This window comes from Orycteropus afer, unplaced genomic scaffold (genome assembly GCF_000298275.1).
Source record: "Orycteropus afer afer isolate SDZICR_OR568_19922 unplaced genomic scaffold, OryAfe1.0 scaffold00573, whole genome shotgun sequence".
Classification (NCBI taxonomy): domain Eukaryota; kingdom Metazoa; phylum Chordata; class Mammalia; order Tubulidentata; family Orycteropodidae; genus Orycteropus; species Orycteropus afer.
This window is the reverse complement of record NW_006922160.1, coordinates 1,451,387-1,475,010: the sequence shown is the minus strand read 5'-3', so window position 1 is coordinate 1,475,010 and position 23,624 is coordinate 1,451,387. Positions and strand designations below refer to the sequence as shown.

Here is a 23,624-nt window from a genome sequence, read left to right as displayed (position 1 = left end):
AAAAAAAAAAAGTTGGCTTTTCCTCTCAGTGCAGATGACCTCCACTCTCAGAGCCGTGATCTCGTTCCCCTTCTCCAAACCCGCCTGGTAGCTAATGTGACCTCCCAACCGTGAACTACAACTCCCAGCATGCCCCGAGAGCCTCCCGAGCCAGGCCTCGCGTGAAGTGCCGAATCTCCGGAAGCTTTATCGCGAAGGCCGCCATCCGCGATCCGGTCACCTCTTCTTGCTGGTCGGTGTCTTAGGCGGTTGTTGTTGTTGTCGCCGCCGACTCAGCGCTGTCCGCGTCATGGCTTGGATCCGCACTGCGCTGCAGCGTCTTGGGAGACGTGGGTCCTCCGAGCCTCTTTAGTGCCGGAGCTCTGGCCGCAGGGAGCCCCGCGGCGGCGCGACGAAGGAACAGGTGACTAGCAGGGTTGGGGGCCTCCCTTGGCTTCGTCCTCCGCCCATTCTCGGGGCGCGTGGCTGGTCCTTCAGCCAACGCTCGGGGCCCTTCCATTACCTCTCCTCTCACCCCTTGCCCTGGCCCAGAGCTCTGTTGGACCACCCTTTACCCCTTTGGTCTCCTTGGCTGTAACCTCCCCAGTGTTGTTCTTTTCAGCTGATGCTGCTGGAGTCCCAGAGCTTGCCCTCCACTTCATGGGACAGACCCAGCTCAGGGCCTCCACCCCCACTCATCGTCCTCCTTTACCCTCGGAGAGACTCTGGCCTGTGCCGATTCTGCGTCTAATCTTACTCTTTCTTAGCTTCCCGGGATGGGCACGGGTTGGATCAGATCTGGCTTTTCAGATCCTGGTGACATTGTTTTCTATCTTGTGGAGAGGCCTGAGGGGCGAGCTTTGGACGCCGGCAAGGGGTGGTGGGGTGTCTGGGTGGAGAATGCGTCCTGGATCAGGAGAAAGTCTGAACGTTGGTTTTTGTGATGCTCTGTAGTGAAGAACGAATTGGTTTGTCCCTCGAGTCTTAATCAAGGTAGAGGGACAATGTAGTAAGTTGAAAAGCAAAGAAATTGGCTCTCTGCAGACCTTGTTTTAACTCTTCTGTAAAATGGTGATGAAACTATCTTCCTTGTACAAGGGGCTCTTATATCTGTTACCCTTACCTGCTCTGATTTTTTGTTCCCTTTTTTAAAATTGGGGGTAAATAATGCCTGTTTTGTAGGGTTAAAACTCAAGATAATTTTTACGTAAAACCCTATAAATACTGGCCTGTGTTAGCAGTATAGAATGAATTTACCTACTCTGGTACCCAGCCTTTTGCTGTGACTCAAGTTTTTTGGACCCTGAGGCTTTATTTTAAGTTGAAATGGGTATTATATCTCTTCTGTGAGGTTGTTATAGCAGAATGAATAAATGTATGGGAAAGGGTTTGGCAAATTCTGAAAGGCTGTAAATACTGGTTGTTTGTTGTTATTAGAACCTCTGGATGGACTCTTCCTGGGAAGTTTTGCTAACTTGCAGCAGCTGGACCATGTTCCTCATTAATATCTGTCTGTCAGCATAATCGTCACATCATTTCACTGTGGTAAGGTGACTTTCACCATGTATAGTGCCTTGGCTTTGTCATCTCATCAGCTAAAGATGTGGTGAGACCTTTGACTTTATCCCTTTTTTTTCCCCTTCCTCTGGGCATGTTTGTCACTCATTGGTTCTTATGTGTGTTTCAGCTTTGTAAACAAGCCATAAAATGGTGTGCCTGTCACAAGAACAGCATTGGAGCTATTCTTTGGTGTTCACTGTAAGAAAATTCCCTTTGTTATTTTTATTAGGTGGCAGGGACACACAGCTCTGGAATTCTGTTTAGAAAAAGCATCTGGATCCCAGTCTTTTCAATGGCTTCGAGACAATCAGAAGTACCTGGTAAACTTAGTTCTTTTTGGTAAAATTATGTTTTGCCCTTAACATTTTAAGCTAGACAGAAACCACTTTGTCTGAACCATATATTAATGGTTACTCTCTTCCACTAGGAGAATATTTACACTTCACAGGTCATTTAAATATTACCTTAGTAACTATCCAGCCAGGGTATGAACCCAAAACCTAACTTGAAACAGTCATTTCCTTTAAGGGTATAACATACTTATCACTTTCCCACAGGTATCAAATAGGAAATCAGAATGAAATACAAAATGTAGTCCTTGCATTGTAGCTTGTGTCAAAATGATTAAACTCAGCATCTTTTTTGTTGGGGGTGGGTCACGGTGATGGATGATGGCTGGGCAAAAAGGCACCACCTGGTTTACTGGCATGTTGAACTTAGTTGTGAAAATGCTTATAGCAACATTTAAGGAGTCTGGGTCTGTATAGGCCAGTCATTTCTATGCTAATGAAGGTGTTGGTCATTCCTTGGACTGTTTTCATGGGAAGGGCAGATGATTTTTAATTAAATCACTCAATTTCTGATTCTTAGTAGAGATGATAGTATCTGTGCCTCAGGGTTGCTGTGAAGATTGGACATAAAATAGGTGAAAATTTGAGTTAAAATTTAGTGATAAATATTATTTACTACCCAGAAATGTTTGGTCTCTACTGTTGGGATTTATTTTCTAATCAATATTAGTTGACTTTATTATTATTAGTTATTGTTAGGAAGACTGTTGGAATGGAAGAAGCCCTGGTGGCATAGTGGTTAAGTGCTGAATTGCTAACCAAAAGCTTGGTGGTTCCAGCTGCTCTGCAGGAGAAAGACGAGGCAATCTGCTTCCATAAAGATTACAGCATTGGGAAACCCTATGGGCAGTTCTGCTCTGCCATATATGGTTGCTATGAGTTGGGATTGGCTCAACAGCAATGGGTTATTGGGATGGCTCTTGGGGCAGGTCTTGAAGATGTTTTTGAACATTGCTACCAAATTAGTGGATGAATTGAGAGCTAACTTAATAGAAGTCTCTCTGCATCCACTAATACGGATCCATTTCTAATGTCATCAGCTTGCATTTTAGTTTGTCTTTCATTGTTGTGATTATCATAAAGTCCCTGTAACCATCCTAGGGTTGCACTCACCTAAGCTGAATGCTTTGTCGTGTGGTTAACATGGAATGTTGCCTGTAGGGTGTGAGCACTAGCATTAGATTTGTCTTCCAGCCGCTGCCCCAAATTTGTTAGTTGGGTAATATTGAGTGAGTTGCTTACTTCAAATTTGTGCCTCGGTTCCCTGAGATGGCACATGGAAGGAAACTCTGCTTAATGAGAGAGCTCTGGTGGCATAGTGCCTAAGGCATTTGACTGCTAAAATGCTAACCAGAAGGCTGGCGATTCAAACCCACCAGTCACTCATGGAAGGAAGGTGGGGCAGTCTACTTCTGTAGTGATACTGCCTTGGAAACCCAAGGAGGGGTCGCTATGAGGCGGGTCCGACTTGGGACATAACAATAACAACAATAACATCACCATGGAGTGGCTGGTGGATTTGAACCACCAGCTTTCTGCTTAGCAGTCAAGTGCCTTAGGCACTATGCTACCTGGGCTCCCTCTGTAGCAATACCACCTCGGAAACCCAAGGCAGGCTCGCCATGAGTCAGATCAGACTCGACGCAGTGTGTGTTTGGTTGGTTGGTTGGTGCTTAATGAAGGTTAGACAAGATGAGGGACTAAAGGGCTTGGCAAAGAGGGATACTTAGTAATTATTCTTTGTGTGTTTGTTCTAGTTAAGATGTAATTGACATGCTATAAAATTCACCCTTTCAGGCACAATTCAGTGGTTTTAGTATATTCACAAGGTTGTGCAGCCATCACCACTGTCTGAGGACATTTTTACCCAAAAGAAACCTAATGCCCATTAGCTTTCACTTACTAGCCCACGGCACCTTTCTGTCTCTATTATTATTTTTACAGATACTAATGGTGGCTCCTTGGTTCCCTTGCTGTTTTAACCAGCAGGCAGATAAATGAAGTGTCTTTGGTGGGTTTGGACTTACTGCCAGAGAGACTGGTGTCTTGGAGAGTGTGATTATAGAATTTTAGCAATACGAAAATGTCACCCTGAAGGCAGAATTTGGATATTGTTCTGATAGGAAAGGATTAGCAAAGCAAACAAAAGAACTCTGCTCCTTGGTCTAGCATAGCCTGAGTGCCCTTGAAATCAGGTGCCCGTGTCACAGTAGGACATTCCACTAGTCACTTCCAGTAGGTGGGAGCTGCGGGATCAGCTTGCCCATGTTTTGTGAGAGTGGTTATCTCTGATGGAAATTGACACGGCTGTTTAAATCATACTGAACACTTGAAACTATAGGTGACTCTGGACAACGTGTTGTTTTAAGTATTTCTTATTAGAGCACTCTTTATTCTTTGGTGAGATAGGAAGGGCAGAGGATTTGCAGTCAGATGCTTGTCAGATACCTATTTTCTGTGTGAACTTGGACATATCACTTCACTTCTGGGTTTCAGTTTCCTTATCTATAAAGTGGGAACAAGAATGTCACTTGCCTTTTAGCCCAGTGAATCATTAGGAGATCACTTTATATCCTCAGTCTTGCATGAATTGAGAGCTTTGGCGTTATAATGAGGGGCAGCTTCTGTGGCATAAAGAACACAAGCTTTGAAATCACATAGGTTTGGGTTTGGACTCCAGACTGCACTTTGACATTGTGTGACCTTGCTTAGGTAAATTTAAATTTTACTTAAACTTTTAAATCGAACAGTTTCTTAATCCATAAAAATAGATTGGGCAGCTGTTGGGTTAAGGGGAGAATGCAAAGTGGCAGACACAGGCAGGGATTAGTTTTAGTACATTTCCTTGAATGGATTAGCTATTCAGAACAAGAGTCTGAGATTATCTGTCTCAGAACAAGAGTGTGTCACAGTTTTCCTCCTTGCAGATTAATTTGAGGCTGTTGAACCCATCCTGACAGGTCTCTCTGTTCTTAGCTCTTGAGCCTAGTGGGCCTCTAGGCAAGATGTCCCTGCCCATTGGGATGTACCGCCGGGCATTCAGCTATGACGATGCCCTTGAGGACCCTGCGCCCATGACTCCTCCTCCATCAGACATGGGCAGCATCCCCTGGAAGCCAGTGATTCCAGAGCGCAAGTATCAGCACCTCGCCAAGGTACCTGACCCCTCTGATTGCCTCTGGCAAACCCAACCCCTTCCTCTTTCCTCTGCTCCAAGGTTTTCAGTAGCTCCCAGTGCTCAGAGAATTGGGCAACAACCAATCCCTGTGTTTATTTTTTGTGCCTCAGGTAAAGTTGGTGTGTCTGTTTCTCATTTTAATTCAGAATTGGAAGTGGCCTGAGACACTTCTCCATAGCTTCCCACTCTTCACAGCATTAAATCTGAGCTCCTTATTCTGGCTTTTAAATTCTGCATGATTCGGACCCTTTTGGCCTCTCCCCAGTCCCTACCACCTGATCCAACCATGCAAAGTACCTGAGATTTCTTGTACTCATCACAGTATTTTCTGCCTTTAAGTCTTTGCTTCACATTTCTCCTATTGCCTGGAATGTTTACCATCCCCATCCTGTTCTCTCCACTTCTGTTCAACCCACTTCACTCCATCTGCCTGACAAATGATGTCCTTTAAGTCTTAGCTCAGGCAGCTCTTCTGAGACTTTCCTCACAGTGCCTCCATCCTCTCCATAAGACCACCACTTCTCCCTTTGTGCTCTCCCCTGTAACCATGGACCACTGCCATACCCATACTTTTATTGCCCTCTGTGAGCTTCTTAAGGGCTTATTAAAACTATATCTAATTTTATTTTCTATCTGCAGCATCTGGCAAAGGGCCTGGCATAAAGTAGATTTAAAAAAAAAATGTTCCTTGAATGATTGGGGTAAAAATTGTTATTTACTGAATATGTGTGCTTTTCCTGAGGCTGTCCTCCTTTTCCCATTTGGTCTCTGTGAAGGTCACCTCCTTCCTAGGCCCTTCCTGACACATACCCCCACACCCCTGTCTTACTGCATCTGCACCTGCTCTCACAGCCCTTTTGTGCTGTTTGAGTTTGTAGACATTTGCATACTTGTTGCAGTCCTGACCTTGAAGCCAAGCTTTCTAACTGCAGAGGCTCACTCTGTCACCTCTAATTCTCCAACCACCAAGAATACAAGAAAGGTTATACTGTTGCCAAGTTCAGATAAGGCCATTTAACCTGCAGTTATAATTTCACTGAACTCTAAGCTGTAGTAAGTCAGGGCCTGACAGGAAGTACATAGTAAGCATTTGCTGAAACAGACCTGGATTTGAATTCCAAATGGTCTGTGTAACAGCTGTGACCTTGGGCACACAACTTCACCCTGAGTGGCAGTGTGTCCCCATTTGGGAGATGAAAATAATTTACCTCATAGAAATGTGTGGGGATTATGTAAGATTTAAAGGCTTGGCACATATTAGGTGTGCAGCCCATATTATGACTCTTGGCTTCCATCTTAACTTTCACTTAATAGAACTGCCCTGGAATCTTTCTTTCTAGTAAGTGACCCTTTTCCATTTAGCTCTCAGAACAAGGAGCACCTTTCTAAGGAAGTATCCCTGTAGCTCTGGGGGAAATTCTCTATATTAAGTATCTGCTGAAATCCAACCTGCTTATCAGTTGTTGAAGAGAAAACATTCTGTGCAGAAGTAGTAGGGGAAAAGGACCCAGCAACCTGCTGTCGTGCCAAAGCAGGGAATTCAAGGGACAAGAGCGATACATAAGCAAGGCTCCTGACGTAACCCAGAGCCAAGGGATCATTTTAAAATGTAGACCTGGATTTAGTGTAACTAGGGTAGAAATGCAAATGCACTGTAGAGGGTCGAACCAAATGAACGGGTTGGAAGCCCTACTCTAAGGACAGTACACTATCTTTAGTTTATAAAGACTACTGATTACCTCACAAGGCAGAGAACACCCGTCTGGTTTTCTGCCGTGTCCCAGTTGGAACAGCTGACAATTTGGAACAATTGCTCTCCATGGAAAGCTCAACTTGACGCATTACATACATTCTTTTATTTGCCATAACTGCCAATGTGTTAGAAACCAGCCATCTTCCAAATGAGGAAACAGGTTCAAGTTCATTTTATTGAGCAAGGTCACAGCTTGAATAGTGTAAATCCTGTTTTGTAACGGGATATAACCTTTCAGAACAACTTTCTCTGCTCCTCTACTTTCTGACCATCTTACTTTCTTCTCAGTACCTTTGGAGAAACAAAGAACAGAAAATAAACGCAGTTCTCTTCTTCCTGCCAGCCCTGACTGTGGTGTCAGGTGGCTGGTGCTAGCTCTCAGGTTAAAGATTAGGAGCTAAATGAATTTTGGTTTGTTTAAAAACACCATTACTTGAATCTTTAGAGCAATGGTCCTCCATGTATGGTTGGGACCAACAAACAGCATCAGCATCACCTAGGAATTTATTAGAAATACAAATTTTTCAGCTCCACCTCAGTCACACTGAATCAGAAATTCTGGGGTGGGGCCTAGTAGAGTGTGTTAACAAGCCCTCCATGTGATTCTGATGCTTGTCAGAATTTGAGAAGCACTTGGCTGCTAACTGAAAGGTGGGTGGTTTGAACCCACCAGCCGCTCCATGAGAGAAAGACGTAGCAGTCTGCTTTAATAAAGATACCTATGTAAGTAGATGGGCAGGAACCCCTCTGAGTATTTCCTCACTTACCAGATTAAAAATAATTCTGTAGCTTCCTCTCCAAGAGAGTACGTTTAGGTATGTAACTCCCTTCCCTGCTCAAGTGCCTCCTTGACCTTTCTTGAACAGGTGGAGGAAGGAGAGTCCAGTGTATCCTCCCCTGCCATGACCCTGTCATCGGCCACTGACAGTATGGACAAGGTCCCAGTGGTGAAGGCTAAAGCCACCCATATCATCATGAATTCTCTGATCACAAGTAAGCACTCTTCACCCTCTGAATAGAGTGAAATTGGGGCAGGGAACAGTTCAGGCTCCTAAAGTCAGCTGTGGTTGATTCTGCAACCATGCCACATAGCACTCAGTCTTAACTGTGCCCTTAAATTAGGATTTAGTGAATGAATCTTGTGTCATTTTGGCTACTGAGTCACCTCAGTGTTGAGGCTTAATTTAGGTGGAAGATTTGCCAAACATTAAGCATCTGAGGTGACTTTGGTCTGTTCCTGTTGCTTTTGTTGATACTATCTTATCTGTCAGTGTGGCCTTGAGCAAGTTACTTAACTGCTGTCACCCATAACAGTATGGGATTGGCAGATTGAGGTGAAGGTTGAATGAGAATTTATATGTCAAGAGTCTGGCCCATGTCAGTAGCTAGGAGCTGTTGCTATGACTGGAGCTCTGGTGGAGAAGGTGACACACTGAAGCAAGTACCTCCCACCTGTCTGTTATCTATCTATCTATCAGTTTATGCAGCTCAAAATTGGTTTTCTAGGAAGAGGATCAAGTTTGTTACCTTAAGCACCTTTAGTCTTAAGAATGTGTGATTTGTGGTCCTAATGAGAAGTGACACGTACAGCTTATTATTATTATTATTATTTAAACAAAAACCTATAACACGTTAACTGAACTTGGTCCTGGAGGTCCTGCCTGGTTGCTGTGGGAGGTTAACAATTAGTAGATTCATAATTCTCCTTCTCAGCAGCCAGGCCTTTGCCAAGGGTAAGGTACATGGAGGCTCTTCCTGATAGGCTCATTTGTGAAGTCAGAAGCCCTTGTTTATTTTCTCTGAGACAGCATTGGTTTGTCTCAGACAGTTCTTGAGAATTCATCCAAGAACCAAAAGTCCAAACCCTGATTTCTTTTGTTCACAACTAAATGTACCATTTGAGTCAGCAACTACTACTATCTTGCAAGCTTGAGGATGTATTGTAGCAGTATTCAAAAGCTTAGCCATTGTTCTTTTTGTACAGTATAAATTCTTTATTGAAATTTATCTGCCAGCAGTACAGAGTCCTGCAAATGTGCCAGTTACTCAGATACTTATTTGGCTTATTCACGTCTGCAGATGCATATTTTATATAATTGCAGGTATAGTAGACAAATCATTTTATTTCTTTCAATTAATACAGTGACACACTTTTTGATGCTGCTGTAGTCTTTACTTTTTTAACAATAGGTGCATATAAAATCCTAGTATTGGTGTAGTACCATAATTCATTAAATTCCTTCCCACTTTTTAGACTTTCAGGTGAGTACCTGGTAAGAATGGAGAGTATCTATATGCATATGAATTTTTTTTCTTAGCTCTGTTTCTGATGGAAATACTTCTTTGGATGAGGAATGACTAATTCGTAAAAGACACCCAGTTGCTCTTCAGCTGTTACTTCCTGTATCTAGGAATGTAGTATGTATGTAGGTACAGAATAAGCAAAACTTCAGTCATCATTCATTCCTTGGTATAACTGACTCATTGATGATGAGAAATTAGGTCAGACTAAAGTTGAGTCTGAGTCTGTCTGCCATGCTGGGCATTGTGAGAGGCAGTTTCACACCTGAGAAACGGAAATGTAAGTTGACTGTGACTAGTTCAAGGGAGGTTCTCTGTGGTTTGAATCTGATTGGTATCTTGGTGGCATCTAGCCTAAATATGGCCTGTTTCTCTTTGGCAAAGGTTTTTGTTTGGGTGACAGGGGTGGTTAATCTCTCAGGAAACTTTATATTTGGAGAATGTTCAGTGTTTTGGAGTGTCAACTGCCTTCTCCATGTTGCATGTGTAAATATAGAGACAATGTCACCATGGCTAAATAAGAGGAAGGTAAGGGGTATTCAGCTGAAGGTTATTCAGCTGTCCTTTAGGAGTAACCTGTTCTTCAGCTTGTTATGAAGGCTTCCTTGTAGTAACTACCTCTGTGTGAGATTCAGAGTTATTGCTAAGATGACTGTCTCAGGAACCCACCTTCTTAATGTATAGTCATCATTTCTTGCTTCCAGGGAAAATACTGGGTATCTGTGTTGTCTTCCAGTTTGTGATTGGAGAAGGGAATGGGCATGACTGTCATCTGCTCTGTTCCCAGAACAGACCCAGGAGAGCATTCAGCGGTTTGAGCAACAGGCAGGGCTGAGAGATGTTGGCTACACACCCCACAAGGGCCTCACTACCGAGGAGACCAAGTACCTTCGAGTGGCAGAAGCACTTCACGTAAGCTTGTTTCTAAAGAACTTAATAAAACAAAAACAAAACAAACCCTTCATCAATCATGGCTTGAGATGTGACTGTGGTTTAGAAGTTACCAGCTCAGCCAGTTAGGGGCTGTGGGTATTGAGAACAGGTTTAGGCCACCTGTGGGGTACTTCCTGGCTGAAGGGTCTGGAGCTCTTGCCTCCTAGTTCTCGTTCTTCATCTATAAGTGGGGCTATCTGTTTAGCTTATTTCTGGTTTGACTCATAGTGACACCTCCTTGGGTTTCTGAGGTGGTATCTCTACAGAAGTAGATTGCCCAGTCTTCCTTCCAAGGAGTGGCTGGTGGGTTTGAACCGCCAGCCTTCTGGTTAGCAGTCAAATGCCTTAGGCACTGCACCACCAGAGCTCCATTATTTCTGGTTAGGAGGATCAAATGAGATTTTGAGGTCACATATATATATATGGACCATCAAGTAAATATGGCTGGTTTGTGTAACAGGCATCAACTCTGAGAGAGAGAGACAAGGATCAGGGAACTTTAACAGACATAACAGTTTAGCTGGAAAGGAACAACATGTTTTATATTTAATTAAAAAAAAAAAAAATCAAAATCCAATGTGGAATTATAACGTTTTTGGTCTATAATTTCTAAAATGGATTGAAGACATTCAGGTTAATGATAACCAAATATTTGAATTGCTAAAATAGTTTCAAACGACATCCAGGAAACCCCACCGCCTACTGAAGAGTACTTCATGATTTATGAAGTACTTGCATTCACATAATCTTTGCATTAGTTCTTTGAGGCAGATACTATTTGCCTTATTTTATAAATGAAGTGAGGCCCAAGACCAGATATGTAGCCATTTATAATACCTGGACTCAATAAATCCCCTGTGCTCTACTTCCTGTTTGTTTTTTCCTTCTTATTCCAAAGTTGACAGAGAATCTGGCTTCTGAAGGGGTTTATAATAGAGGGCAGAGGAAGATGGTGAAGGGTCATAGACAATACCAGGAAGCTTGGTTTGCTTTCTGTAAGCCAGGATGGGTCAAAATCAGGTTTGAGTTCTGACTAGGGGATGGGGAGGGCCTGCTGGGCATGGGAGAAGAGCACATATGGCAGGAAAGGATCATGAAATAAAACACGGAAGGAGAAGTAATGTAGATCTGGTGACCTGGGTTAGGGATAGAGGACACTGGACTGCTTATATTTTGTAGTGAGCATTCCAGATCATTCTTTTGGCTAATGAATTTAAAAACCATTGCTGCAGGGGATCAGGGCTAGGCTAGCTCTCAGACAAAACTGATTTTTCCAGAGAGGGGCACTGCCAGTCTTTGATACTTCACTGGGAACTTTCCAGGATAGTTATTAGTAGGATTCCAATAGAGCAATTCATCCTATTTAATGGCCAAATTGATTGGTTGGCCCACTTTCTGAGCCTTGGCCACAGGAGTAGGGCATGAGGATGGCTGAAATGCTTGTTGTGAGTAACTAACCTGTAACAAATTGTCAAATAAATTACATGTTGGGTGTTTGAGAAAATTCAGGCATGATCCTTTGGACTGTATTTTGGGTAAAGCAGTGACATGCTAGAGAGAAAATTAAGGATAGAGACAACGTAGGATCCTTGATCTGTAACCGAGTAGATTTGTCTCTTCCCTCCTACACTGCTGGTTGGTTAGAGGTATGTTCACAATGCTGGGCAAACCCAGTGACTGTAAGTGGGAGAGAATGGGGCAGGCTCCATGGAGGAAGCATTTAATTAGAGAGGAAGAGCATGCTTAAGTCTTGGCTCTGAGAAACTGTGGGAATGGCTGGGATTGTACATGGTAGGAGAGACTGAGAGCAGAGGTCAAGGCCCTGCTTAAAAGTCCTAGGATGCTTGTGTTTTGGCTCTTCTGCATACTGGCTGGGTGAATGTTAGAAAATTTGTACTCTCTGAAAGTACAAGCTCTAGTATATTTAAATACAAAGATGTTTGAGATAGGCTGTAGAATGAATACATGTTGAAAAGATGGAATTCTACCTAGAATGGCAAAAGCTAAGGAATTATCTTCTCTATAATCTAAAACAATTCTACTTATGAATGTTTTTCTCTTTGCCTGAAGTTAAAAACATGAACCAAATGGTTTATGCCCAAGCTTAGCTGTTTTTGACTTGCTCTAACATTTAAAAAACTCTCTCTCCTTGCCCATCTGAACAGAAACTAAAGCTGCAGAGTGGAGAGATCACAAAGGAAGAGAAGCAGCCTGCATCAGCCCCATCCACCCCAAGCAGCACCCCTCACTCTTCCCCTAAGCAGAAATCCAGGTGAGCATCAGGGTGCTTTAGTGCTGCACATGAAACTGGGTTCTGAGCCTGTGGTTTGAGAGTGACAAGGGACAGTAGACAGTTCCTATTCTTTCAGTGTTAGACATTTTGGAGGGTTAGGAAGAGGATACATTTGGGTATGTTTTGTTCTTTCTCTCTTCCAGAGGCTGGTTCACTTCTGGTTCTTCTGCAGCCTTACCTGGCCCAGATTCTAGCACCATGGATTCTGGAAGTGGGGATAAGGACAGAAACCCATCTGATATATGGAGCCTCTTTGGACCGAGATCCCTCCAGAAGTCTGATTCTGGTAAAGAGAAAGCAATGCGGCAGGCATCTCACCATGTTGTATATTGGGACCTGCCTGCCAATTTTGAATGGCAGCTCAGGTGGCATAGTCCTTAAGGCATTTGACTGCTAACTAGAAGGCTGGCGGTTCAAACCCACCAGCCACTCCTTAGAAGACTGGGCAATCTACTTCTGTAGCGATACCACATTGGAAAACTAAGAAGGGGTTGCTATGAGTTGGAACCAACTCCACGGCAGTGAGTTTGGTTCTTTGCCTATTTTGAAATATGCTTTCTGGTTTATTTTTGTAGGAGGTTTTGCCACCCAGGCTTACAGAGGAGCCCAGAAACCCTCTCCAATGGAACTGATCCGTGTGCAGGCCACTCGTATGGCTGAGGATCCAGCGGCCTTCAAGCCACCCAAGATGGACATCCCAGTGATAGAAGGGAAGAAACAAGCACCCCGGGCCCATAACCTCAAACCCCGTGACTTGAATGTGCTTACGCCCACTGGGTTCTAGAACTCTTTCTGTTCTAGGGACTCTGGATCAAAGGGTGTTTTCTCCCCCAGACCCCTTTTTCCTTGGCCTGACATAGGAAAAGTGTATTTTTAAAAAATCTATTAGACCAAGGCTAGAGCTGGAGACAGTTGGCTTTTGAGAAACATTAGTGCGAAGCTTGTCCTTACTATGTGGAAGAAGCCATTTTGTACTGCTTTAATTTAAAGTTAGACTAATCTTAGCAGTGATGTATGGGAGACCTCATGACCTATTTTTGTATCATTCCCCTTAGACAAGAGCTTTGATCTTGGTTTCCTAGGTAAATAATTTTTGTGCTGTTCCAAAACCCAGGCTTCTTGATTCCTTTACCACTATCAGTGTGAGGATCAACAAATCATGGAGTAGAGGTGTTCACTAGCTAGTTTAAACAACTTTGGCCCTTCTGACCTCTGGACACTGGGTTGGTACTGTGCTCTGGCTTGGCTGTTGGCAGGACTAAGATCTGGGTACAGTTAAATGCCAGATCTGTGCTGAAACTGGCCACTCTTTGCCTTCTTGGTAAGATCTGCAGCCAGTTCTTAATGTAGTCCCTCTTGGGCCATTGCTCTTGGAGTGATGCACCTCTTTTGTGCATCACACAGAGCAAACACTAGTCTTGCAAATCCTTTATTGCACTTTAAAGTAAGATTAATTCCAATTTAGTTGAAAATTTCATAAGGGAGAAAATATGCTATATTTGTTTTATGGATATTAATTTTTTTCAAAAGTGCAGAAGATGTAACTGCAGCTAGCCTTGAAGTTCATGTGAAACTACTGTCACTTTGTTTTATTTCCCCATTCAGCCAAGGGCTCAAAACCTTTTTTTCCTGGGGGTGTGGAGGCAATTGGCATTTTCCCCTAAAGTGAGCCTTATACCTTTACACACATACATAAATTACTGAGGAAACGAAATAGGGAAAGTGGCTTTTATTGCTGCCCTCTGTGTACATGTTCAGTGATTGTCTTGAGCACTGTCTCAAATACCTGCTGTTTTGGATTGGATATTGTCTACATAAGGAGCTGACCTTTGCATAGAGAGACCCTGGAGTCTAGAATTATTAGAACAATTAATTTATTTGTGTCTTCTGTTACTTGTTTTGACAATAAAAAAATCCTCACTACTTTCTCAACTGTGGGTAGCTGGGTTTTTTGTCCAGTTAAGAAGAGTTGTTAACATTCTGCCTACTTAAACAGTCAGGGGACCTAAGCATGGTAAACATGGTATTTTGAAAAACCATTGACTTTTTATTATATCCTTTTCACATCAAATTATTTGTAACAAACTCTGTCCTTTTGTTTCTTCCCCCCCTTCATTACATTAGATCTTAACAGACTGACCACAAAGTCAAATGCATAGACAGTGTAACAGCTCTGTAAGATAAGGTGTGTGCCATCAGGGAAAGATGAATAATAATATGTCCTCCTCTCTTGAGACAGGTTATCAGGACTCTGAATGAAATAGCATTGATATCTAGAATTTGTTCAGCAGAGGGATTATTTTTCCCATCTTGAAATGTTTAACACATAGTGCATATAGTACCTGTTTGAAAACAAAGTATATATAATTTATTAAAAAAGAAATATATACACCTTGTATATTTAGCCATATCTGAGAACAGGGTAGGGTAGGGTTATCAAAAGAAGGTATTTTTAAAAGAAAGTTATTATAATCTACAGATAAATAAGATAGGCTTGGTCCTGTAAGATTTTTAACTACTCTGTTACACCTTTAGAACTTCCAAGCAGAGAGTGTTCAGGAGGTATTCTTGGTGTTGAATGCTCAAAAGGACCTCAGGTGCTGCTCCAGTTCTTTGAAGGGGGCTCCTCATCAGGGTTCAAGTCTGCAGCATAGAAAAGCAGGAGTTTCAGCAAGTGCACTTTGTCTTGAAGCTGTGGGACGAGGGGCTCCCCCAGCATCTGGATCAGGCGGCTGCGGAAAGCCCCGATTTGTTTCTCCACATCCACCACTGTGATGTCATCTCCTTGCTGGGGCTTGGGCTTAATCCTTTTGATGATTAAGTCTTTGCGATCGATCACTGAACTCCTTAAGTGCTCTGCAAGAGGGAAAAATCAGTTGGATTGATCTGAACTGCTTTCTATTCCTTTAAGAAGATGAAATCTATTTTTAGTAGGTAGGGTCCTGGCAAAGACTTGTTGACTAGCCATTGGAATGCTAGTCCAAGGCCATGTGAGTGCTTATGGTAACTGCATTTCCAAAAGGTGCTTGGTTCTTGTTCTCCGGTCCCCGAGAAGTTTTATATATTAAAAAAATAAAATTGTAATCTGTTTTGGTGTTTTCACCTTTAATGTTTCAAAGAATAAACCTGTATTAAACATGAAACTATGTTTTAAATTAGTACAACCATTGAGAAAAAAATTAAAGTGAATTTTGAATATCTTGAGGGGGATTTATCCTAATTATAAAAAGAAATACAATGGAATATTGAACTTACACTTAGTTAATTTTTTGTGGTATCGGTTTATTGCTGTAATTGTGAAACTATTTTGTATGTCTTGTGTGACAGACCAGAAGAACAAACAAACATATTCATGTTTTAAGGAATGAGGATTCTCACTATGAGAGCAGAGAGATTCGGGTGTGGAATGGAGGAGAGGAGGAACCCTGTAGTATTAGAGTGGAAATTGAGGAATCAGTATGAACTACTTTTTTTAAAACAACTTGTATTTATTTATTTATTTTTAAATGTAGTTTCCCACCTCTACTGTCTGAAACAGCCTGGAAGTAGAGACAACCTAGTAACAATCCGCACACACAGCACTTAATTTTGTTTTCTAAATACTATTCCCTACTCCCCACTAAAAGGAAACAATTTTTTGGAGCAAAGGATTCTAGGACGGAGGCTAGGACATTACAAGGTGAACCTTGATTAGCTTGTACAAGATAAGAGAATGCCTAAAAACTGATGGAAACATGTCAAAAGGACATGAACCAGCTTGAAGGGCACCTGTTGGTCACATTTTGGACCACTTGATGATTAAAAATAAGAATGGATTATAACAAACAGTTCTAAGGGGTGAGAGGTGGGAACACATGGGAGAATGGAAAGGTTCTTTTCCAGAAGGTGGCCAGTTAATAAACGTAGAAGAAATGTGTAACTAGAAAGTCACATTTTGCAACCTACTAAGATAATTTAGGTAAGAACCATCAGTAGATGCTAAAACCATTGAGTGAAAGGCTGAATAGGATATTTATGGTCTCAAAGTTTTCCTTTCTGGATTACTTATTAATAACAAAGGGAAAAGGTAACTTGGCAGTGGAGAAATCTTAAGTTTGGAGAAATGATCAAACTTAACCATCAATAATTAGACCAAATTGACATTATTATCTATTAATAGTCATGCACTGGGAAGCAGGGCACATCAGGTGTATAGTGTTCTTGCCAACGTTATTTAACATGAATCTGATCATGAAACAGACAATCCAAATTATAGGACATTCTACAAAGTAACTGGCCTGCACTCTTCAAAAACATAGGTGTCATGAAAGACAAGGCTGGGGCTATTCTAGATTAAAGGAGACCAAAGGATAAAAGTCAATTGTAAAGGTGAATATTTGACTGGATTCTTGCTCAAAACAAAACCAACCACCTACAAAGGATATTTATTGGCACATTATTAGATAATAATTCTATTGATGATGAATTTCTTGAGTGTGGTAATAAATAGTGGTATGTAGGAGAATACCCCTATTAAGAGATACACACTGATGTAATTATGCATGAGGATCATGATGACACAACTTCTCAATTGGTCTGGCCAAAAAAAAAAAAAAATATATATATATATATATATATAAAGATGGATCAATGGATAAACCAAACGTGGCAAAATATTAGCTAGGTGGTGAATCAAGGTAAGGTGCATATGGATGTTCATTTTTCAACTTTTCCGTTATATAACAGAATATATATATTTGTTAAATAAAGAGCTGGGGAAAAGAAAAAGAAGCTACATAGGTATCTCGTCCCAGATCCACTGGCCAGTCCCAATAGGGTTCTGAATGTGTGTGGAACTGAGGCAAAGGAGCAAAAAGTCCCATACAAGATCCTGAGAGAAGCTCTGAAAGCTTTATGACTCCCCAAATGCATGAAATAATCCTATAGCATCACTTCTCAGTTTTATTTATAAAATGGGTATAATGGCACCTTCACTGACACGGTTATTAAAAGAGTTGAACTAAAGGATGTCCAAAAATCAGGAAACAAAATAAACTTACTTTAAAACAGTGTATTATTAGATAAATTTTCAAATAATATGCTTAACACATTTTTCCTTAACCTTTAGATTAACCTTTTCAGATTTACCTTTTCAGGCAAAGTCCCTCTAACTACAGCAATGGACCAAATTGTAAACTCATTTAAAAAAAAAAGTACAATAAATAACTACAGAGTATCCAAACTGTCTGGAAACACAACCAAGCTGCCTTGAGATGTTAATTGCAGGGTCCTTTCAACATTCAATTCATAAAAATTTACAGTGAGCATCTACTATAGATACTAAATTGAGCAAGGCTCTGGGAAGAGAGGAGAATCAGAGACTTGGGTTAGCCCTTATAGAGCTGGTATTCCAGTGGCAGGAAGATAGGATGTAAATAAGCCAGCAAAATAATTAGTGTTTGTGGTGAGTGCAATAAAAGAATCAATGCTGTGATAAACGCAGTAACAGTGGGAGAAATGAGGGAAGCAGCTCACTTAATCCAGTCAGGAAAGGCCCCTGAGCTGAGTCCTGAAGGATGAGAAAGAAGCAACCATGCAAAAGACTCTGAAGTGAAGTCTGCTTTGAGAACCAGAGATAAACTCAAGGTAGTAAGTTAAGATTGGAAGGCAGGCTGGGCCCTGTAACAATGACTTTGGCCTTTGCGAGCAACTATAGTTGATGGAGGATTTTACGTAGAGAAATGGGACCTATTTCACTCTGGTACTGGAGAAGACGGGAGCTCTGGTAGCGTAGTGCCTAAGGCACTTGACTGCTAACCAGAAGGCTGGCGGTTCAACCCACCAGCCACTCCTTGGAAGGAAGATGGGGCAATCTACTTCTGTAGTGATACTGCCTCAGAAACCCAAGGAGGGGTTGCTATGAGTCGGGTCCGGCTCGACAGCACATAACAACACTGGAGAAGAGTGGTCATAAGGGATTAGAGCTTTTTAGTAGAATTTAATTTGCATATACATTGCATGTGTTACACTGAAAAATAACTGAAAAAAATGGAAAGAAAGGTTGGCTGAAAAGAGTAGGATAGAGAAGGCTTGGGAGGGGCATGGAAAGAGCAATTTGGAGTTTATTGAAATACTGCAGGAAATTCAAAGCCGTAAATGTCGGCAGTGCCCATCTAAGCATTGTCCATGGGGGAGGAAATCTGGACTGGTGGACTGCAGTCATTTGGGTCCAGTTGGCCAGGCCTTGAATTTTATGCTTCAATAGGGGTTAGAGTTCTTACATCACAGGTTGTTGTGACTGCTGTATGAGGCACTTTATGTAAAGGGTTTGTTTAGCACAATGCCTGGCTCGAGATATCTTGGCTGATATTACTATCACTATTAGTTTCTGGGCCAATGCTTGGGTTAGCTATTACTATTTCCTCATCACTAATGCTACAGGAATCTCCAACCTGAATGTCAAATGGAGCTCTTCATCTTCCTGGTAGATCTCCTTCTCCACTCAGTAATGGCAGAACGCTGGGAGTCATCCTTCCAACTCAGTCCTTCAAAGTGCTTCTGTTCCATCCACTGCCTTCTCTACTACACTACCCACATCCATGTCACCATTGCCCTGGCCCTTCTGGCCCTCTGCCAAACTACTGGCCTCACATCAGGCAGAGCGACCTTTCAAATGTGCAGATCTGATCATGTCACTCCCTTTCTCAAAACTGCTGCGATGGTTTCCCTTCACTCTTGGAATCAAGCTGAAAGTCCTTTACCTAGCATAGGTCCTTCATGTCTTGCCCCATCTATTTAGTCTCATCTTGAGCTACTGTCCCTTTGCTCACTACACCTCAGTGCTACTAGCTTTTTCTATGCTCCTTAAACTCAGTAAGTTCAATAGAAGGGAAGAAACAAGTGCCCTGGACCCATAACCTCAAACCCTGTGACTTGAACGTGCTTATGCTTGAATGGTCTTTATGCCCATAGAGACCAGTCCCAAACCTACTTCTTATATACGGTGTGGTAGTTAAGTTTGTGTGTCAACTTGGCTGGGCCTGGTTGAGTGGCTGGGCAGCTGGATGTAGTATTCTCCATGATGAGACTGGTAATCAACTATATGGTGGAATCGACTGTGAGCAGCTGAGTAGCTGCTTTTGGAATGTGGTCTGCTCCCTGTATATAAGAAGAAGCTTGTGGGGAAGCTTGGGGAATGGTAGCTAGCTTATGACACACTTGAACCCTGCATGTAGCTATGTCATTGTTGAGCAGGCTGCCATGCTCTGCCAACCTTGGTATTTCCAGTGGGCTTGAATTAATGGCCTGCTGTGTGGTTTGGTAACATCAGGACTGTGCCTTTTTACTTGTCAACCTTGGGCTTGGCAGCCTCAGTAGCCAGTAGCTGTTTGAGTGAAGAAAAGCTTCATTGGGCCAGGAGCAGGAGGCAGAGCTGAAGCTCAAGGTCAAAGGGCTTTCACCCAGCCCTAAGAGCCTGGCACTTTGAATTTGGACTTAAAGCCTCCAAACTGTAAGAGAATAAACTCCTGTTTGTTCAAGCCATCCCATTTGTGGTATATTCCTGTCAGAGAGACACTAGGTAACCAGAACATATGGAAAGCAGACCACATCCCTGAAGCAGCTACTCAGCTGCTTGTAGTAGATCTCACCATGGAGCTGATTGCCAGTCTTATCATGGAGAATAACTACCACCAGATGCCCAGACACTCAACCAGGCCCAGCCAATTTGACACACAAACTTAACTATCACAGAGGTCCTTTCCTGATTCCTCTAAAAGTAGATTAGGTCTTCTTGTTGCATGCTCTTGTACTTTCCTCCATACCATTCATTTCTATTGTAATTAAATATGACTTATGTGATTCCTAAGGGTGAATCTTCCCATTAGATAGTAAGCTCAATGAGGACAGGGGCCATGATGGTCTTACGCACTGAGGTTGTCCTCATTAGCCAAGCACAGGGAAGGACCTACGTAAATATTTGTTGCCTGGAAGAATGTTGTTGTTGTTATGTGCTGTCGAGTCGGCCCCGACTCATAGCGACCCCTCCTTGGGTTTCCGAGGCAGTATCACTACGGAAGTAGGATTGTCCGACCTTCCTTCCAAGGAGTGCTGGTGGGTTTGAACCGCCAGCCTTCTGGTTAGCAGTCAAGTGCTTTAGCCACTATGCTACCAGAGCTCCTTGGAAGAATGTAGGATTGAATTGATCCCATGTCTGCCTGCCTCCCCTCCTTTGACAAGGGCCTCTTGTGGGAAGGCTGTGCATATGGCCATTATCTGACTTTTGTGGGCTGCTTGCCTAAGCTGTCAAGTTGAGTGGTACTCAGGAAAAGCATGCATTTTGTTCTTTTAAATATTATATATTTAAATGACAGTAGTTCATGGCTTCAAAATGTGAGCATCAGGAAAACACATAGCAATCTGCAATTTTGCTACGGCTCAAACTTAAGTCACACGATACTGAGGCATGGGGGACTAATTCTTAGCCAGACACAGTGAGCTCAACTGACAGTCCCATGTCCACATCTCAGTGGGGCCACCCTGCCCTCCTGGAAGTGTCTGTAAAACATGGAGTTCAGGGTATACTTCTCCTCAATGTCAAGAGTATGTGTGCAAAAGTAACAAAGTACAGAGTTTAGAACATAGAGGAGTATTCAATTCATTAGACTTTCACTTTCTAACCTCACTCAGTAATTTCATGGAAAAGTAATTCCTGTTTTCGTTGCACACAGACTCTGGCCACAGACCTAAGTCTGAATTCTGGTTCTGTTCACTTCTCTCCCAGCCATTGTCTTCCCATCTGTAAAGTGGGGAAGACACCCATCTTCACAAGGTTATGGGTTATTTAAGTTAGTGTATGTGAATTTCCCTATCTTCCATCTTCTCTTGTTCTGTGCTAAGAGGTTCCCCTGAACGAAGGGCAAGCCTGGGCTCTCTGTCTGTGTCCCTGCTTCCCCATCCTTGGAGCTGTACAACTCAGGCTGATCCCTCAACAATAATTCAACAGAATTCCCTCAACAAGGCCCCCGACACCCCAGAAGAGGGCAGAGATGACTACAGTACTCTCCTGGTAGAATGCTTACTGCCTGACAAAGACACTGAGCATTTCAGGGTACTGCTGAGCTATGATCTTTCTGGACAATGTCTTCAAACTACTGGTCCTAAATATTTTTTCCTTTTTCTCAACTCTTGAGGTCAAAAGAAACTAGAGAGACTGTTAAGGATAAAAGAGCATTAGAACACCCTTCATTTATTCTTGGCCTGTAAACACTGGTCCGAGGATTTCCCCTCTGTTAGTTAAAGCATAAAAATATTGTTTTAATAAAAGTAGATTCATGTCTACCTTAAGCCCTTCTTGCCTGCCATGATCCGTTATGGGGCATATTCCCCTGGAATTAAAACAGAAATAAGCAAGAAGTTTTAAAGGTGAACTTTAAGCAAAAACAAGCTGCTTTAATATTAAACTTTCTGCTAGGTCTCAAAAAGAAGCAATTATGTAAACCTCAGTGAAGCTAAGTTCACATGGAATTTGCCTTTGGGGCACTGTTCTAAGAAGGACATGTACCTTTCTTTGAGGGTACTAAAAAAATGCACAAACCACATATGAGGTGTTGACAATGCACTCCTTTGACTTTTAGCTTCAAGAGACTCAAAAACAAAAAGACCCTTGTAGTCTGCTCAAGGGTAGGCAAATGATACAACATTACCTGTTGAGAGCAAAGACTTGAAAATCTTATTGATGAAGATCAAAGACTCCAGCCTTCAGTATGGATTATATCTCAACACAAAGAAAACTAAAATCCTCACAACTGAACCAATAAGCAACATCATGATAAATGGAGAAATGATTGAAGTTGTCAAGGATTTCCTTTTACGTGGATCCACAATCAACATTCACAGAAGCAGCAGTTAAAAAATCAAACGATGTATTTGCATTAGGCAAATCTGCTGCAAAGGACCTCTTTCAATCATTAAAAAGCAAAGATATCATTCTGAGGACTAAGATTCACCTGAGTAAAGCCATGATATTTTCAATCACCTCATATGCAAGTGAAAGCTGGAGAATGAAAAAATAAGAAGACTGCAGAAGAATTGATGCCTTTGAATTATGGTGTTGGTAAAGAATATTAAGTACACCACAGACTATGAGAAGAATGAACAAATCTGTCTTGGAAGAAGTACAGCCTGAATGCTCCTTAGAAGCGATGATGGCAAGACTTTGTCTTATGTACTTTATACATGTTAGCAGGAGCAACCAGTCTCTGGAGAAGGATTATCATGCTTGGTAAAACAGAGAGTCAGAGAAACACAGGAAGCCCCTCAACAAGGTGGACTGACACAGTGGCTGAAACAATGGGCTCAAACACAGCAATGATCATGAGGCTGGCACACGACTGGGCAGTGTTTTGGTCTGTTGTACACAGGGTCACTATGAGTCAGAACTGACTCAACAGCATCTAAGAACAACAACATGCCTACCCATGGCCAGGCAAATAGGTCTTTCACTGAGATTCAACTAACACTGATAGAGAACTTACTTTTTTTCTCACAGTCATTATCAATCAATCCAGCAAATTATACATCACCATCCCTACCCTAAAGGAGGAAGAAAGTAAGGCTAGAGAAGTGAAGTTGGCTGCCCAAGGCAGAGTAAGTGGTGAGGCTGGGATTTGAACCTAGGCCTTCTGACCTTAAATTTAGTGCTTTGTTCACATCTCTGTAACTGTGCTTTAGTTCCTGTCTTGAGAGAGTATAAGGGCCATGGTGCTTTTCCAAGGGCCAGTACTGAGCTAAAATGAACCTCAACAGGATCGTGTGCAAGTAAACTTTATATATATACTTTTTTCCCACTTGAGAGTAAGTTGCAGACACTATGCCCCCTTTACCCCTTAATATTTTAGTATGGATTTCCTAATTCCAAGGATATTTAACTTGTTAAGCTCATGTAATTACTAAATACAGGAAATTTAATATAAACATACAAAAACAAAACAAAACACCAAAACAAACAAACCTACTGCCATTGAATTGATTCTGACTCAGTCAGACTTGGGTTTCCAAGGCTGTAAATCTTTATGGAAGTAGATTGCCTCATCTTCCTCCAGCAAAGCAGCTAGTGGGTTTGAACCATCAATCTGGTTAGCAGCCAGATGCTTTACCTAGTACGCCACCAGAGTTCCTCAATATAGACATCAAAAAACTCACTGCTGTCGAGTTGGATCCAACTCATAGTGACCCCTCCTTGGGTTTCCAAGGTGGTATCATTACAGAAGTAGATTGCCCAACCTTCCTTCCAAGGAG

General features: G+C 42.2%; 2 protein-coding genes across 2 annotated transcripts in view; one reads left to right on the top strand and one right to left on the bottom strand.

Moving 5' to 3' along the window:
• Positions 1 to 1,831: 1,831 nt before the first annotated feature.
• On the top strand, positions 1,832 to 13,131 carry KIAA1191 (KIAA1191 ortholog). Its single transcript, XM_007956042.2, has 7 exons — positions 1,832 to 1,859; positions 4,866 to 5,044; positions 7,687 to 7,813; positions 9,909 to 10,033; positions 12,220 to 12,326; positions 12,491 to 12,633; positions 12,923 to 13,131. The coding sequence occupies exons 1-7, from the start codon at positions 1,832 to 1,834 to the stop codon at positions 13,129 to 13,131; spliced, it is 918 nt and encodes a 305-aa protein (XP_007954233.1).
• A 1,809-nt stretch (positions 13,132 to 14,940) lies between these two features.
• SIMC1 (SUMO interacting motifs containing 1) overlaps positions 14,941 to 23,624 on the bottom strand; it is a 144,829-nt gene continuing 136,145 nt past the window's right edge. Inside the window, exon 11 of the mRNA XM_042783001.1 lies at positions 14,941 to 15,203. Within this exon, the coding sequence (XP_042638935.1) occupies positions 14,941 to 15,203 (263 nt within the window). The remainder of the gene's footprint in view (positions 15,204 to 23,624) is intronic.

What these genes read in the sequence shown, in the direction of transcription:
- KIAA1191 (XM_007956042.2), top strand. Translation starts at nt 1,832, where the DNA reads ATGGCTTCGAGACAATCAGAAGTACCTG. An exon ending in AGTATCAGCACCTCGCCAAG is followed by an intron (nt 5,045 to 7,686) that starts GTACCTGACCCC and finishes TTTCTTGAACAG; the next exon opens with GTGGAGGAAGGAGAGTCCAG. An exon ending in CATGAATTCTCTGATCACAA is followed by an intron (nt 7,814 to 9,908) that starts GTAAGCACTCTT and finishes CTCTGTTCCCAG; the next exon opens with AACAGACCCAGGAGAGCATT.